Here is an 18144-nt window from a genome sequence, read left to right on the forward strand (position 1 = left end):
GTTCACAGTTAGTTCGTCTAACCCAGTTTACGGACTGTGCGGTCGCCAGGGCTCAAGGCCGCGAAGAAAAGGGCGGCTCGGTGGACGTGTGTCATCTGCGCACCAGGAAGACCAAGGCAGCGGCCCTGTGAGCAGATGGACTGGTGAATCAAGGACGGCAAGCGGTTGTCTTTCGACGAACAGTTTACTTACGTGGACTATAAACTGGTTTAAGCAACCACCTGGAGGAACACAGACCGTTTCATCCTTGCGCTTTCTTTTGCTTACTTTTTTATCGTACACCTTTATAAAAATGCTTTTTAAGTATCACAACCGGTTAGTGTAGTTCCCGATCAGGTTTTATACAATCAAACGAGTGTTTTATTTTTTTTTTTGGCAGTGTGATAATTGCCGACAAAACCTGTGTTCATGATCGGAGCAACGTTTCCGACAACCCAACCAAATTCGCCACAATAGAACCTTTCTCCCGGGAAGCCGGTTTGTTTTTACTTTTCGTTTTGGTACGCATTTTCATCTTCTCTTTCCTTTCGGTGCGGTGCGGTGTGTCCTGCTCACTTGGCATTGGCGCGCGGGTTCAGCCCGCACCGTAGCTGTGACTGATCATGCACCGACCGCGTGCTCGCGCTTTGCTAGTGAAACGATATCCATCCCCTAAAAACGGGCCCCATACGTACGGGTGACGTAGCACCCGCCCCGAGACAAACCGGAATGGGATTTAAGCGTCGGCGGCGGCCGCGGTGGCACTCTGGTGGTGGCGGTAGCAAATTCGCTTGAATGATGATGAGACCCAGATCCGCTGATCCGCCGAACCGCTTTTAACCGGTTCGCATGGAAAAGACGACGAGGCGGTGCGCCGATTTATCGGAAAAGTGTCAACAAAGTATCGGGTTTTTTTCTTCTGTGTTTGTGTGACTCGGTATGCGGCCACTTTTTTAACAGTTTCTTCTCTCTTTCTTACGTATTGCAGTTCGTTCGTTTTCTAGTTTTACTTACTGCGCGATGTGTGTTTTGCTGTGGAGGCCTTGTTTTGTTGGTTTTCATCCTTTTGGCCGGCTTTGGCTATCGGTTGGTTCGCGAGCGACCTTTGTACCCTTCGCAAGCGCGATGGCATCAAAAATTGACTTCCAAACTTTTCCATTCACGTTAATTGTGCACTCTCGCGCCATTTGTGTCGCATCAAGTTCAAGTTGCTTTATACTTTGAACTTATAGGAAGATAATTCTTTATGATGTTTTTAAACCTTCGAACTATCTTTAGTTAACAGCGTGTTTGCAATGCTTGCCATAAAAAGTCAAGAGGGATTGAATTGTAGGCAGCATATAACTTCATATTCCTAAGTATACGTGCAACGGCTACTACGGCAACTATCGTAAGAATTCATTGCATGCTGCTGCTCCAGGTCAAGCCGGTTTGCGGAATTTCCCAAGGCCCAGTTCTCTCCTAATCCTTTGGCAATTGTTCGATTATGCATACACCCGTATCCAGTACGTGATGCAGCGTGGAGAATAACGTTAGAATATGCACGTAAGCACTTCTGTATCTGTACCTACAGTTTATTTTATTCTTCGACTAATACGTCATACAAAATGTTCCCAGTTGTGCTTTGAGTGTGTATGGATATTCGAAAATTGTGAACAATAATTTGATGAGTTCTTCCATCAACAACAGGTTAAGGTCATCTTCCGATACGCACCCTACCATGACCATACACACTTTATGACCAAACGAAGACCGACATCAGCAACCTGTAGCGGTGGTCCCTTCAACCATCCGTCAGCGTCGTTTTACAACGATCTTGTTGTAACAGTGGTGTACTGATTAATTCATCAGTAGGAAACCCGTTCGTGGGACCGCCACACAAACCAGCGTGGCGTTGGGCTGCGGGGGGCGCGGGACGGAGCGTAGACGGAAAGGCTGCCACCTAACTAACTAGTGGCCGTTTCAAGACGGGAACCAGTTTTTTGATTCGCATTTTTTAGAAAAAGGCGGCAAACTTGCGGCGAGAAAAACCACGAACACGGTCACCACCAGTGGAGATGACCGGCTGCCTTGCCGTCCCTCCGTGTGCGGCCGCACGAACCCGGCGCAGCACTCGTCGTATAAAAGTAAGGGGACAACGTTCGGAACCGTCAGTCCGTTGTCCGCAACCGTCGTGTTCTGATTGTTTCACGAGAGTGCAACCATTCCAAATTGGCTGCATGTTGCATTTACTGTCGAATCTAAGCAAAAAATAAATTGGTGTCAATGTTAATAGTCAAACCAGACTCAACGCTCAAGTTTCTGCCATCCGTGAGGTACATACTGCTTCTTTTTCTCTAACCGATCTCCGGGAGCTGCTCGTGACGTGTGCGCAAAGTTTTAGGGAACTAACGCCGAAAGGAGAATTCTAGCAGACTGTTCACTTCAGTTGGCAATAATAGGAAGGTTTCTCCTTCAACTTGGCACGGTCAAATGTAATTCATTTTGTTTTAATTGATCGAATTGAGGATCTTCTCCGATGGTTCATCCTTTACTACTACGCTACGATGTGCAACGAGTGATATTTAAACCGGTTCCAGATTGCACGCTCCCAGAAGCGTGACTACGTGGAATATAGCAGCTCTAGCTTTTCGGGATAATGTTTCCTTTCTTTTTCGTGGCATGGCCGCTGCAGTTCAGGCCAATGAAATTACAATGGGTTAATGGAACGATCGATACAGTCTTCCGTTGGGGCCTCTTCATGGTTCTAAATTTTGTTGATTAGATCGCAATGTTGGGTAATGGGTTCACGTGAGGAGAGTTCCACTGGAACTGCGAAACCGATGCTTCTCGGTGCGCAAAAGTTCAACTTCTGCTCGTTGCTAAACGGTTGCACGCATTTGTTATTCCTCTTTGCAGGCTCATCAACAACTTGAACATCCGCAAGGGTAGCCGCACGGGAAACTCCGGCAATCATCTTGAGTTCCAGGTGCTCACACAGATCCAGTACGTGCCCTGATAGAGTAACGAGCCGAAACCGAAAGCTTCACAATGCAGGACCGTTCGTGCACCGCGACCAAACAGAGCCAAAAGTCTGCCTACAATACGCCCGCGGTTGGCAACATGAAAAAGAGCACGGGTCAAAACCAAAATTCGGCGGCGGATCGCACGAAGACGGGCTCCAATGGAAACTGGGGTCCGCACTTCAAGAATCGGGAACACTTCAACAGTATGCACTTTTGCTGAACCTTGAGATAGTATTTTTTCAAATTCCGTTCCGACTGAAACGCGGAGGGACCACTTTAGGGATGAATATGAAAATTATAAAGTCAATAAAACCCCTCTAAGTTATTTTGAACATGCTGGCTTGCGAAAAATGTTATCGTTATACCGTGCCCTCTGGAGAAATTTATGGTTCGTTCCAAACTGGACGTTGTGATTCCGACTTTGTTTACCAGCGGATTAGGAGCGGTGAATTGAGAAACAAAGCGTGATATCATATGCTGTTGCTATTGCATCATCCTTTTTACAGAGGACAAACTTTCGTGGAAGTCGCTGGACCGGTTTCTTCCGAACTGATGGAAGAATTTTGTTTCCTCCAGAATCCCCACATTAATGGGCAAAGTCATAGGATATCATAGTCATAGGATACCATAGTCATAGGATATCATCATGCCGAATGTGTTTGGTGATCTTCCACCGCATCCTGCACGTGATTCGGATCTGAAAAATGCAAATCACTTGCCAAAATTAGCTTGCATTTTAATTGCAATTTTGGCGAGTCTTCGGACGGAGTTGAATGCACCGATAAACCCGAAAAAGGTAATCACCTAACCAACCATCGTACCATCATTTTCACACCGAATCTCTCCCGACTGCCGTACGCCCCATGTTGAGGGTTAACAGAGAAGCGATCATCGCGCGTTCAAAACAACCGGAATCCGGCGGCTGGCGATGCGGCAACGGCGGCTCACTCGGCGGCCGCGGCGGCGGCTGCTTATCGAACAGCTGTCAGATGCTCGGTTGTGTCAGTCAAAGAAGCACTGTTTTGGTGACCGGACCGCAGCAAAAGTTTCTGCGCTCCGCCGCCACGGCGGATACGGTACACTCTCTCGTCTCGGGACACTTTACGCGGTCAGAACTCGCGCTCGCCCGCTCGCCGTGCGTACTGATGATTTGTTTTTTTGTTTCCTCTGCGTGGACGCCGCGCTCGACGTCAAGTGCTTGAACGCGGAGATAAAATCGGGCTCCGGTCACTTTGTGCCGGACCGGGGAGCGAATAAAAAGTGGGTTACGGTGCGGTGGGTTGATAGTGAAATGTTTATATTGTTGTGCCGTAGCCGCGCTACGGCCGCAGCGCAAGAGAATGGAGGGTTCGTTGGAAGTGTGTGCGCATAAGACGTGTGCGTGAAAATTGTGTGTCCATTTCTCGCAAAAATATACCCCGTGAGGCGCATACGGCACTCCGATGCGGTTGCTGCTGCTGCTTCTGCTGGTGTCCACGGTGAGTCATTCGGGCCATCGGACTGCCGGACACTTGTGCGTTTGCTGCTGCTGATCCACCCGATTCATTCACTCTTCGGTGCCGCATCGAACCGAGAGGCGGCGGCAACAGATCGATTGAATCCGGCCGAGAACAGCTCGGTGACCAATTGTTAAAATCCTGCGGAGCGTGATTTTGTGTACTCCGTGCGGGTTCCGTGTTCCGTGTGTGTTTGGTTAGCGGTTTAAATCGCAATTCCGTGTGTTTTGCAACGGAAAAATCTGGTTGGAGCTGGTTGTGAGCTAACGAGCTAAAAGAGTGAGAGAGAGAGAGAGAGTGAGAGAGGCCGCAGCCGAGTGGCCGCCGAGTGGTCCACCCGCGAAAAAGCGTGGTTAAAAAAGAACGAGCCAATTAACATCAAAATAATAAGGTACGCGCGCGCGTCCCCATCACACACACACACAGCACCACAAGAAACCCGCGTGCGGACAGTGCGGGGCCTGGGTGCGCGCGCCCTTTGTGATGGCCTCCTCCTCGCGCGGCGAGTGCAATATGTTAAAAATAATATTCCTACCATGCCTCGCACCCGCCGTACTGTTGTTGCTCTGCGTTACACCTGGCGGCCAACCGTTGCCAACCGATGGCGATGTCCACGCGACGACGCCGAATGCACCACCATTCACGACGACGCTGACCGGCTCCGGATCACCGGACTCCGGCGCGACTCCGGATCTCGTCACGACGCACGTACGGGCCGTCCCGTTCGGAGATTCCTTCGGTGGCGCATTTTGGACGATCGGTGACGCGGCAGCGGCGGCGGATGGATTATTGGGCAGAACGGATGACGTGCCGCCCGATTTGCGTCGTTTGGTGTGCGACACGTGGCCGGCGGGTGGTGTCAGGCAGCGTGTGGAAGTGGCCCTCGTCCAAGGGCAAACGGGCGAACGGACTACTACTACTGCGGTGGGTTTGATTTTGGACAAGGACGGAGGAAGACCCCTTCTTGGGCTTAACCTGGAACCGGGTGGAACGACCCTCGATTGCATCTCGGGTTGGGGAGAAAAGGTTGCGATTGTGTTTGAAAACCGGTAAGTATTAGTTTCTTTGTTTCTTTCCACAACATAATTTGAATAGGGAACCGTTAACGGAAATAACGGAACAGAAACAACAACAAAACAACGAAATAATAACCCAAAAGCCCAGCATGCAGCGCGGTGCCGCCGCCGCAGTGTCTTGATTCTTTTGATTCAACCATCGGCCGTCGCGTCGCTCGGCTGATGCCAAGAAACTCACTTTCATTAACGAACCCGCCACCCGTTTAAATGATTTCTATTGAGAAGAAGGGCTCCAAGTGACCGCAGCGGAGGCGACAGCGGGTTGGGGGGCAACTCTACTCTCCGCAGTCAGTGGGTCAGCGTTCTCCGCGTTCGGGTGCACTCGGCAGGGCTTGGCCACTTGACACTTGATAGAAAGAAAGAGACAGCGAAAAAACAGTAAAAAAAATCGTTATGATGCCGAAAGCGAACATACTTACGACGCGAGCGTCCGTGGCCTTCGATTATGTTCGACCGACCGTTCGCGGGGTCTACGATTTAGAACGCGCTGTCACACCACGACGATACACTACGGCGCGGAACGGGCGACCCGCGGGGGGATTACTAGTAAACGGTAGAGGTCACTAAAATGTATTGATCGATTGAATAACATTTTCGAAACCACACACAAAGTCGTAAAAAATTATTAAAACTACCAGCAGGTTAACGCTCGACGACTTCCCGTGAATGCGGTTCCTATTAGACGTTCTTCATTCTTGTTTTGACAATGAAAATTAATTAGTTCACGAAACCAACATTCCCTTCCGCTCTGCTTCGGAACCTACCATATTTACAGTCTCATTTTTCACAAAGGGCTCTTTGATTTCCTTCCAATTCGCAGAACCAGTGCTACAAAGAACACGAAGGTGGCGCTGCCGTTTTGTCGCTACGCGCGATCTGGTGATCACGCGAGTTAACCTTAAGCTCACCTAGCACCGCAGCTATGCAATTTGTCAGCATATTCTTCACCCGCGGAATGCGCATACTTGGTGGCCCACCCGGTTGCCTGATTCCCGGTCCTTTTCGTGTGACATTCCATTAAAGAAAACCATGAAATGAAAAATGTGCGAATCGTTGCTGCTTTAGGCTTCGTTTTCTTTGGTGTACATTCTTTTTCGTACGACTCTCGCCTCCTTTAAACAGTCATCATTGAGACCGTTACGTTGTTGCAATGCTACAGCGATCAATGTTTACGGTGTTCACTTCGTGTTGAAAACGCCATATTTTTCCACTCTTATTTTGTTTATGGCCAAAATTGTTTGGACTCCTTTAGCAGTAGCAGAGTGACTGACATTTAGCTGGTTGTCATTTCCGTTTAGTATCGATCATATTTCCCTTCTTTCTTTCCCTCTTGATAAATAAATATGTGCGTAGGAATGAAGACGGGTCAAGATCGTGTAACGCCGTTACTAATTACTGGATTCTTTCTTTGTGAACCTCTCCGCATGAATGATTGATGGGTCAACTGATATCTGCGTACTCGGTTGATGCAAACCGCTCAATTACTCCTCCGGTGATTCCCTTGTGCAGCCGGCCACACCTTAACGGGTTTATAATGGCACATCACGAAGACGCCCACTGTCGTCCGCAGTATTATCGTATTCTGTTCGTTATCAGCTGTTGCGGGAACTCACTCGGTGATTTCTTTGGTGTCAAGAGGTCGGATACCACTTACACCTTGCCACACTTATGAAGACATCGACCCCCCTACGAGGTCGAGGGCTGTGTGCCACAAACGCATCCAGAGTTCGTCCTTGTACCATCCCACCAGGCGCATGTTGAAATTGCGTCCAAATCACGCGATCGACCGATTTGTTGCTGCAGTAGCGTTCGGTAGCAGCAGCACAGAAACGGAAACGTTGGAGTCAGTAATCCTCGCTCCTTTGAGTCATTATTCCCCCGGGGGTGGGTGGGTGGCTTAGGAGTGTTTCTTGATTAAACAAGTTTGCCTTTTGATTTGATTTGTCCTGGTCCTAACCCCGGTCGGTAACATGCTACCGGCCGGCCGGGCACATAACACTCCTCTCTATGCTGATGACGCGCTTGGTGGCGGTGCTGGAGAGAGATAATGGACCATTTTATCTTTATGTCAGTATAAAAACCTGAAAACCGACTTATCACCGACTGTTTGCCGAACTTTATGAGTGCCTGCTTATCGATATGCGAGTTCGGGATCCTCATTCCGTTCGCTAAGTCCGTGTTTCTTCGCCGATAAGAAGTCGTTTCACGAATCAAGTCTCGTGTCACTAGAATTAGTCATGTAATTTGTTTTGATCCACTAATGTGGTTTCGTTAATGTGCCTTAACCCTTTAAAATACAACAGGTTTCAACGATTTAATATTGTCTGTTCAATATCTACTGTTGTCCCAGTTGAAAATAATGCCAATATTGCTCTCATGTTTATTCGCTTTTTGTGCCTTTTTCATGCAAACATTTTGTGTGAAAGTGCAGAAAGTGAAAAGTTCAGCGCATAGAATGGTCAAACGGGTTTTCAGTAACATTTGTGAGTAAATCTTATCCCACTCTTGTCAAAACGAAAGGCCAAGGCGACCCTATTTTCCCCCCGATTTCGCATCTTCTGCAGGATTCGACGCCTTTCAGTTCTGTTCGCGGCAACACTTCTGCGATGATCATCTTGCCAGGATTCAAGTTGTTTCCATCTTGTCGCAGGGCTCGAGTTTTCTATGTTCGGTGTCCCATCCTTACCAATATGTATTTAATTACTAGCGACGACGGGACCTTGGCAGGTTGAGCTGTTTTTCATTTCTGCCGGCCGATTCGCCGGCTCGGAGGTGTAATGGATTATTCATTCCGTCCGTGGTTGACACGCTGGTTGTTTTAGAAATACGCCTTTTTATTTTTTGGCCGATCGAACACGCCGATCGAATTAATGTTTAAAATTGTCCGTTGATTAAACAACATATTAATTGCAGAGATGCGCCGCGTCCCAAACGAAACATCGACCACCATGCTGCGGGCAGCAAAAACGCCATCAAGCGCCAACCGGCGGACACGGACCAGTTTGACGAGCCGCGTATCGACGGCTACCGCGTCGAGCATTCGGATAAGCACCTCGAGACGGAGGACGGCGGCGTTCCGTCGGTGCACAGTAATTCCCCGGTGATGCTGCGCCTGTTTGGCACGGGAATCACCCGCGGCACGGTGATCATCTTTACGCACGAGCAGCAGCGCCACGGTGGACCGTGCCAGGTGCCGGTGACGGAGAAGTTTCGAGTGAGAATCATAGGACGGATGGATTATGCATCTAAATACTCACACACATCCTGTTGTTTACCCCCACCGTAGGTTGTGGAGGCCGACGTCAGTGGAACGAGCGGGTTGGTGCCGGTGGAGCTGCCGGACGTTACGAAGCACAAGTACTTTTACTTGTGCGCCAAGTACGAGGCCACTGACCCAGTGTCAACCGCGACGACCGCGACGACCACCACGACGCAACAGGTACGAAAGGACATAACGGAGCCGGTTTGTGCCGTCTGCGCTGCACGCTATTCGGTCCATCGCACTCGCGGTTCTAATGGCCTCTCCGGGCCACGTGTTATGCACCGCGCCATAGTTTAAATCCTCCGGCGAACGGCGATGATTATATAATGGAAGAATCTAATATTGTAAGCACCGCGGACCATGCGGTTGAAACTAGCGCGAGCGATGACGTCGGCGACATTTCGCGTGGAGCGTATGGCGACAGTGTATGGCGGATGTTGTCGTATGGTTATGTCGAAGTTGAATTTAAGTTTTATTTTTTATTCATTTTTCCGTCAAATCTCATTCTGATTCAACTGTGTCACTGTTTATGCTTTTCTCCGTAGGTGTTTGGTACCGTTCAGCCGTTTATCCATCAGGGTTCGGAACCGTGGATGCGAATGACGAGTTTCAAGCCCTTTCTGCCCCTATGGCTATCGTTGATCATCATTTGCGTGTGCCTCGTATTTTCCGCCCTCTTCTCCGGGCTCAATCTAGGTCTCATGTCGTTGGATCGGACGGATCTTAAGGTATGGTATCCTCACCCGGCGGCTTCCAGCAAACAAACAGTGACCGACAAACATTGTCCACCTTCACCACCAGATCCTGTGCAACACGGGTACGGAGCAGGAGAAACAGTACGCCAAAGCGATTCAACCGGTGCGCGATCACGGGAACTACTTGCTGTGCAGCATTCTGCTCGGTAACGTGCTGGTCAACTCGACCTTCACCATTCTGCTGGACAGTCTCACGTCGGGCCTGGTGGCCGTCATCTGCTCCACGATAGCAATCGTCATCTTCGGTGAAATCACTCCGCAGGTCGGTTCGAACCTCGGGGCTCGATTTGTTCGCCTGTGCAATACAACAAATTATTCCATTTCTGGTGGATCCCCCGCAGGCTGTCTGTTCTCGTCACGGTCTGGCCGTCGGTGCCAAAACGATCTTCGCCACCAAGTGCGTGATGCTGATAACGTTCCCGCTCTCGTATCCCACCTCGAAGATCCTGGACTATCTGCTGGGCGAGGAGATTGGCAATTTTTACAACCGAGAGCGCCTGAAGGAGTTGGTAAAGGTGAGTTAGGGCCGCCAGTGTTTCGTTTTCGTTTCGGTTTTTCGCAACGGGTTCGGCCTTCTTTGTTCTGTGTCTCTCCGTAGGTTACCAACGATATGAACGATTTGGATAAGGACGAAGTGAACGTCATTTCGGGCGTGCTGGAGCTGCGCAAAAAGACCGTCAGCGAGGTGATGACGCGCCTCGAGGACGCGTTCATGCTGTCGCTGGATGCGGTGTTGGATTTCGAAACCATCACCGAAATCATGAAATCGGGTAACGATCGAGAGTCCCATTTTGCCTTGCCCTACATGATAGTTTATTGAGTGTGCTGTTCCTTCCCACGGTTGGTGGATGCCGGCAGGATTCTCGCGCATTCCGGTGTACGAAGGGGACCGGCAGAACATTATCGCACTGATGTACATCAAGGACCTCGCGTTCGTCGATCCAGACGAAAACTATCCACTGAAAACGCTGTGCGAGTTCTATCGCAACCCGTGCCATTTCGTGTTCTACGATCTAACGCTCGACGTAATGTTTAAGGAGTTCAAGGAGGGCCACAAAGGCCACATGGCGTTCGTGCACCGTGTCAACAGCGAGGGCGAAGGGGATCCGTTCTACGAGACGATCGGTCTGGTCACGCTCGAGGACGTGATCGAGGAGCTGATACAGGCGGAGATCATCGACGAAACGGACGTGTTCACCGACAACACGCGCAAGGTGCGCCGCGATCGGATCAAGCGCCAAGACTTTACCGTGTTCGCGCAGAGCCGTGACACGAATACGCAGCGTTTGCGCATTTCACCGCAGCTCACACTGGCCACCTTCCAGTACCTTACGACGAGTGAGTTTTGTTGGTGGGATGGTGGCTCTCTTCCATGCTAAAGACCCTTCTGACCAAGTGTGGTGGTGCATTTTCAGCTGTCGATGCGTTCAAGAGCGACTACGTGTCGGACACGATCCTGCGTCGGCTGCTCAACCAGGACATTGTGCATCACATCAAGTTCAAGGGCAAGGAAAAGAACGACGCTCGCACCAGCATCATCACCCGCGGGACGCAGCTCGATTACTTCGTGCTGATACTGGAGGGGCGCGTGGAGGTTACCGTCGGCAAGGAGAATCTCATCTTCGAGAGTGGCCCATTCACGTACTTTGGTGTGCAAGCGCTTACGCAAAACGTGGGCTACGGTACGCGGGGCTGACTGTTTTGTGGAGTTCACGATGATTGGATTCATTTGGCTGTAATGTTTACTATCCAACAGACATTGCCGTTGATACGCCGCAGCAAATCATGGGTTCGCTGCAGTCGCTGAACCGCGATGCGAGCCTGCGCCACACGTTCATCCCGGACTACACGGTGAAGGCGGTGACGGAGGTGCTGCATTTGCAGATTAGCCGCAATCTGTACCTGGCGGCGAAGCGTGCGACGCTCATGGAACGCTCGCAGCGTATGGGCAGCGATCAGATGGATCCACTGGATGCGGAGGTTGAGAAGGTCTGGATGCCAATGCGACTCAAGCTTTGTTTCGCTTTCATACGAATAATCATGTTTTGCCTCTAAATTCAACAGCTGCTTCACTCGCTTGATGAAGATGATCACAGTATAACGGCCGACACGACGAACCTGACCGTGCAGTCCGGCACGAAGGCCAGCAAAGCGTCCAGCAAGGCAGCTTCACCGACGATGGCCTTAAATGTAAGTGGCCAGTGGCCATCGACCGGTTTGTTATCCTTCACATATGTTTCTGAGTGTTTCTGTATGTTCCGAACATGTGTTTCGACATCGACATCGGGGATTGTCCACAGTTGGGGGCCGAAACTGAACCACCTTGTGATAACGCTCTTTGTTGTGTGACCGTAATAACCGTTTCCTTTTCTTTTCTATGTTCTCATCTCTTCCCATATCTCAAGGATCATACTAACAAAACGAATTTCAATGTGCCTACCAACAACCATACAGTATTAGTGCACGCCAATCTTTCCAGTGCCGCTGCTGTCAACGAGAATAATATAGGTAGAGAGGCTGGCAAATGCATTTTGTCACACACAAACACACACACTTAAAGTGCCCACTTCCGAGACCCGGCAGCACTCGCACAAAGGGTTGCGGGTTCGGGCTCTAGGGGGGCCTCTTCCGTCGTGCTAACAGGATCACCGCCGTTCTAATGTAATTGTTTCTTTTTCTCGGTCTCTCCCTTGACTTTGCCTTTCCTTTCGCAGCGACATCGCCAACTACCGGCGGAAGTTCGACGGGCACTACTGCTGCTGGAAACCGAAAGTCGTCGGATTCCACGGACCCTAGCAGTGTTCCGCTCCTGTCCAAGCCATAACGCACGTCCTACCATCCTGTCGCCGTCGTACTGGAGTACAGCTCCGCCACACTCCTCTTCTAGTGTTACCACTTCGCCCGCCCGTACACGACGCCTCATTCGGTGGTGAGCGCGTCGGTTTTCTATCCCCACTTGTCGCCGCGCAGGAGTTTTTAGGGGGACCCGAGCGCTGGGAGGCGCAACTGCCGTTCCTTATTCCACGTTGACTTTGACTCGTATTATTATTGCTACTACTACTACTACCATTACTACAACTATTACTAATTCTCGATCGCTACGATTACCACCACACCCCTTGGGAGTGTTATTGAGCCGCGCGTGTGTGCTGAATTCCTGATAGTTGAAGTCGCATTTTTCGTTTTTACCATCCTCTACCCTACTGTCCGGTTTAAGTATGCTCATCCGAAGAGTGCCGCCGAACGACGACCCGGGGGAAAGTACTGTCCCCTCTGTAAATGGTTTGTAAAATAAGGCAAAAAGTTAGTTAAAAAGCGAACAAAGTGTATCGAACTGCACACAGTGCACGAAGAGTGCCCGTCCTGTGGTGGACGCTTCGGACATTGGACAGGATCACTAGTCTCGTCGATGTGGAGGTCAGTTGGAGCGCTATTATCCTAAGACGGCATGCAAGACGTACTTACGCGCGTGTGTGTTTGCGCTCCACGCAACAGTGCGAGCAGAGACCGACAGTGTCTGTCTGTGTGTTTGTGTATGTGTGTGTGTGTGTGTGTGTGTGGACACGTGCTACACGTTTGTTGCACTGTTTCCAAATAAAACCAACCAAATAGTAAAACTGTTGCCCGAAAACGAATTCAGAATGTAAGACAACAAAACGCGTTACCCGACATCGAGTTGAGGGGCGCAAAAAGGGCACACGAAAATGGGGAAACCCTGCAACAACGGGTAGTGCAACAACAACAGAGAGAGATATCGGAACATCGTACCTGCCACACGGAACGGAAAGTTTACGCAGAAATAAGGGCGAAGTATTTATTCTCTGTTTGCCTCGAGTTGAATTGATCCTTGTTTAGAGCGATTGATAGTCAAAAGAATGATGAATACGGTAGAAACAAAAAAGGCCAACACACAGGGCCAAGTGAGTAGCGGTGCACGTGCCGATGGTACGGAGAGTTAGCGAAAAGTTTGCGTTTTTTTGTAGTTCGACCAAAAGATAAATATAGATAATCTTATATTTCTGTTACTACGTGGTGTTTATTCTGTTTTAATGTAATGGTGTTAAACATGGAAGAAAATAGCAATGATCTGGGCCATAGGTTTGTTTTCGTAGCGACGGAAATTCACGTAAGTTCAGCTCCCTCGCCAATCTTGTATCGCCTCGCCATCAGTGGCGCAACGGGAACTGCCTCGAGCACGGCCCTCTCGGCGGGCCACCGTCTCAGCAACGTCAGCGACGTCGTAACCCGCATGCTGTCGAGCACGATCGGCTGGAAGCAGCAAGCGTTTCCTTCGCAGGGCAAGTGCCTGTGCGGCCGGTACATCCGCTGCCGGGGTGTTCAACCGGAAGCTGGGCCTCCAGCAGATCCAGAGCATCGTCGGAACGCCCTCGGTCAACGTAACTAGCAGCAGCCTGTTCCCGTCACCCAGTGGATGTGTCAGATATCGTCCTTCTGCACTTTCTTCCTACCAGGTGAGCGAGGAGCCGGAGCGGATGTAGCCGCGCATCTACACCGGAATCGCGCGCGGAGAGCCAAAAACGCTGGAAAAGGCCTCGGTGCTGCTGAGCGCCATCGCCCGCGACCTCTTCAAGGCGGACATCACGTGGGGCAAGATGGTGTCTATGTTTGCTACCGCCGGCGGCCTCTCGGTCGACTGTGGCCGTCAGGGTCACCCGGACTATCCACCAAAGCTGGCGGAGGGTGCAGCGGACGTGATCGAGGACATGAGTGGACGTGGAGCGGCTACCGCAGGAGATCAGGGTCCAGCTGTGTGATGGGGCTGTTCATTTTAGTGTTTCTCCCTTAGACCCTCGGCCTGTACCCTGTGACCGTGAAAATAAATTCCAAACATTTTCTCTTAAAACCGCAAAAGCCTTCGTTAGATTTTCCGCTGGTATTGGAAAGAAATCGGCCACCGAAAGGAATAGGCAAGGAAAGAATGGTAAGACTCGTAGCAACGCACGAAAGAAAATCAGTTTCCGTCCGAAGCTCCAGGGAAAACATTTAGGAAAACGCTCCTCGTCCTTTTCTTCTCGACAAAACTTCGCCGTCTCGGCCAGAAGACCCGAAAAAATTCGGGTTTCTGAAGCGTCAAAAACACTAGGGGAACAGGAGCGACTGGTAGGTAGCACCAGTGACGAAACTTGAACCGGAAAATTGCATTCAAATATTTGGCAAGCAATAATACTAAAATATTGCCAAAAATATAGTTTCATGCAATATTACTACGAAATATTTCCTTGCAAGCTTTCCCCGGAAAATGTTGTACCAAAATATTTCACTCGCACTAATATTGAAATATTGGCGGAAATATTGTTTGGCCGTTTCATACAATTTTATTGGCGGACAATTTTCGGTCGAGGGAATTCAAACAATCGAACCAAAAATGAGTTTGAAGTGACTTAAAAGTATGTTTTGTTTTATTTACGCATTATGGGGGGTCAAAAACAAATGTACAACCTTTCCGCAACGTAGACCTATCCCTATCTGCCCTTTTTACCCTTACTTTACATCCGCCGGTCGTCCCTGGCCGGCGTCGGGATCCTTCGGCCCCACGTGTGGATACAGCTTGGCCACCTGGCCGGGGGGTGTACAGAGGCGACCGCTGAAATCGATGCGCTTCTGGCTGAGGGTGCGCTCGGTCGTGGCCAGCACATCGAGCAGCGATCGGGCGGCGCCGGTGTTGAACAGCTTTTTGTTCCCTCCCGCCACGCCGCGTGCCCCGAGCAACGCCAGAGCGCTGGTGACCGTCGAACCGGACGCTTCCCGGCCGCCCAGCAGGGTTGCCGCTGCGGCAGAAGAGTCACCCGTCCCCATTGAGTGCGGTGGAGACATGGGGGAATCGGTCGTCGCCCGGATCACGCTGGCACGGTGCGCATCGACCGTCGTCGTACCACCGTCCAGTGCACTGCCGGTGCCCGTACCACCGCCGGCCGTACCGTGGCCATCATCCGCCGACGGGTACAGCCGGCGGCACTCGCGAATGCAACTCACGATCGCTTTGTGCGCCGGCGACGATCCGTTGCAGTTGACGATGGTTTCCAGTTCGCACCACAGCAACCGGTACTGTTCCTCCTTTTTACTCCCCTTCAACCGGTGGCCCATATTGGGAATGGCCAGCGATTCCTGGCGCTCCTCGAGCTGGGACAGATTGTAGATCGACTTCAGGCACAGCATCTTCTCCTCTTCCGTGAGGTCCGGCTTCTGTGTCAGCACCAGCACCGGTTCGACGAACTGGCGCACGTTGTAGAGCACGGTCCGCCCGAGCGTCAGGGGCCAGTAGCGCGAGTTGCGCCCGAGTTTGGTGCGCATCTTTTGCAGTCCCTCATCCAGTTGCCTTTCGGGCAGCGGCTTCAAGGGCACCAGCCGGTGTTGCTGCATCAGCTGGCCAAAGTCCGGTATGCGGTAGTCGGTTACGCGCCCACCGCCACCCTCCGATATCGACGGCGGGTCCTCGAGGCAACTGCGAGCAGTGTTGAGCGAATGGATGAAAATTTCACCCCCGTGTGCCGACAGCAGATGGCTCGTAATTTTGCCGCCGGACTTTTTCGGCATCTCGAGCAGCACGGAGCGACCGCCGAGCAGAAAGTTAATGAGACACGAGCTCGGCCGGGACGTTACATCGACGGGCGTCACACGGCACTGGGCCAGGCACGGCTGCATCTCGGACGAGCCGCAACTGCGCGGTGTGCACCACTTGAGCGTCACCGTCTCGTAGTCCAGCCCCACCTTGAGACTGTGCGGAAGCACCAGTTCCGTGCCGAGAAACACCGAGTGGGCCGTGCGGCCGTGAAAGATCTCCACGTCGTAGTTGGCGCTCGAGCTAGCGTTCTGTTCCTCCTTCATCGGGATCCCGGTGACCGTGGTGCTGGCCAGATCGAAGTGCAGCAGAATCAGGCGCGTCAGTTTGTTCGAAATCTTGTTCGCCTTGTTCGAGTGGATCTCGGAGCGAAGGATCGGCGAGATGTCGATCGGCGCCCGGTTCGTGACCATCGATTCCATGTTGGCCGGGTACAGGTTGATGATCACCAGGTGGCACTGATCGATCCGGATGTACTCCTTGTGGCCGGCCGCAATCGCGTTCTGATTCTCGAGCACCGTCTGGAAGATGTCGGCCAAATTGTTCATGCTGCCATCGTCCCGGGCCGAGGTGATACAAATGACGCGCCCCCGGTTGACGAGCTTCGAGCCCTCGTTTTTGGCGTGCGCGGCCAACTGTTCGCGCTGCGGTTCGGTCGGTTCGGCCAGCGCTTCGATGGCCGCCCGCAGCCCGTGGATAACGGAGTACTCGTTCGTTTGGGTTTGCTGTGGCGGAACCCCCACCATCGACATGGCGTTCATGATGTGCGCCAGGTTCTGTGTGCCGGCCATCCACGTGTTTACGATGTGCGCTGCCGAGTCGCTGACCACGAACCGAATCAGCTTGCCGGCCGGGAACAGGTCGTACGCGATGCGACAGTACTCGACCGACGCTTCGACCGCGCACGTCCACAGACTCTTGCTGATCGGCGGGATCGGCAGCTTGCTCTTGATAAAATCACAATCGATGGGACTTTCGCACGAGATGCCAAAGTACGGCGTGTGGTCCAGCACGAACACGGTTTTGTGGTTAATCTCGTTCATGGTGCCGCCGTTTCGAAACTAACAATAGCCAGAGTTCGGTTTGTTTACATCCCGCGTTGCCGGTTAGTGACAGTTCGGTTTGTTGACGTTCTGCTACAGGGTGATGCGAAAACGTTTCATCAGTTTGACATACAGAGGGCGCCACTGTTTTCATTGTACAGCATGAACATTTAAATGATGATGTTAATGGATACAAAATTTAAATGATCTTTATTTATTTTTAGAACAGAGAACAGTCTTCCAGGTTTACAGTAGATGGACAAGCAGTTGAGAGGGTCGATAATTTCCAATTCCTTGGCAGCCAGATAGCGTTTGATGGCGGGCCGACATTTGTGCACGCATCAAGAAGGCGAAGGCTGCCTTTGGGAGCTTGACAAAAAAAAACGCAGAAACTACGGGTGTTGATAAATCGATGCCTGAAATGTATAATTCAGACCTGGTGGCCACAGAACTGGATCTAAAATGCTGAGCTCCACCGATGATGCCACCAGAGAATGATATTAACAGAGATCCTGGAGCGTATGTGGCGATGGGTTGGCGCAAGGACATCGCAGCAGAGACAGACCTCGAGGCACCTGGCGTCGCAGCCTCAATGATGACATCAGGAGAGTCGACCCGACTTGGACCTGGACGCAGGTTAAGGCGTTGGCTGCGTATCGCCCAGGACGGAAGCTTCTGATGACGGCACTATGCTCCCAGCGTGGAGCTCGGCAAACCTGATGATGATGAGTAGAGAACATAAAAATCTCCGACCAAGGACGAGCGATTCACGCCACGAACAAGGACACCGACGATTATGACTTGTCCGCACACTGAGAAGAGCGGACACCTTGTGACATTCCCACGATATGAAGGCGAATTCCAAGTAAAACACACGGCTTTCTTTTTTGAAGCATAAAAAATAGTACTTTTTTATTTTTCAGTTTTTCTTACCTTTTTCATTTGATC

The 18144-nt window shown here is 51.1% G+C and overlaps 4 protein-coding genes and 1 pseudogene across 4 annotated transcripts; 4 read left to right on the forward strand and 1 right to left on the reverse strand.

The window, feature by feature from the left end:
• Window positions 1-2124: 2124 nt before the first annotated feature.
• LOC128273051 (uncharacterized) lies at window positions 2125-3018 on the forward strand. The gene is made up of 2 exons (XM_053010963.1): window positions 2125-2294; window positions 2878-3018. Exons 1-2 carry the CDS (start codon window positions 2245-2247, stop codon window positions 2975-2977), a joined length of 150 nt encoding a protein of 49 aa, XP_052866923.1. The 5' UTR covers window positions 2125-2244; the 3' UTR covers window positions 2978-3018.
• Window positions 3010-3316, forward strand: LOC128273050 (uncharacterized). Its single transcript, XM_053010962.1, has one exon. The coding sequence runs from the start codon at window positions 3010-3012 to the stop codon at window positions 3202-3204; it is 195 nt and encodes a 64-aa protein (XP_052866922.1). The 3' UTR covers window positions 3205-3316.
• A 1677-nt stretch (window positions 3317-4993) lies between these two features.
• LOC128270195 (unextended protein) lies at window positions 4994-13556 on the forward strand. The gene is made up of 13 exons (XM_053007600.1): window positions 4994-5529; window positions 8470-8770; window positions 8843-8971; window positions 9364-9546; window positions 9620-9835; window positions 9915-10088; window positions 10172-10343; window positions 10432-10911; window positions 10989-11255; window positions 11330-11562; window positions 11638-11763; window positions 11979-12081; window positions 12288-13556. Exons 1-13 carry the CDS (start codon window positions 4994-4996, stop codon window positions 12395-12397), a joined length of 3030 nt encoding a protein of 1009 aa, XP_052863560.1. The 3' UTR covers window positions 12398-13556.
• An 83-nt stretch (window positions 13557-13639) lies between these two features.
• Window positions 13640-14348, forward strand: LOC128270196 (uncharacterized; annotated as a pseudogene).
• A 727-nt stretch (window positions 14349-15075) lies between these two features.
• LOC128273745 (protein asunder) lies at window positions 15076-17196 on the reverse strand. Its single transcript, XM_053011779.1, has 2 exons — window positions 15330-17196; window positions 15076-15275 (listed from the first exon to the last, which is right to left on the reverse strand). Exons 1-2 carry the CDS (start codon window positions 17194-17196, stop codon window positions 15076-15078), a joined length of 2067 nt encoding a protein of 688 aa, XP_052867739.1.
• Window positions 17197-18144: the final 948 nt, after the last annotated feature.

The sequence above is a fragment of the Anopheles cruzii genome, chromosome 3 (genome assembly GCF_943734635.1).
Source record: "Anopheles cruzii chromosome 3, idAnoCruzAS_RS32_06, whole genome shotgun sequence".
NCBI lineage: Eukaryota > Metazoa > Arthropoda > Insecta > Diptera > Culicidae > Anopheles > Anopheles cruzii.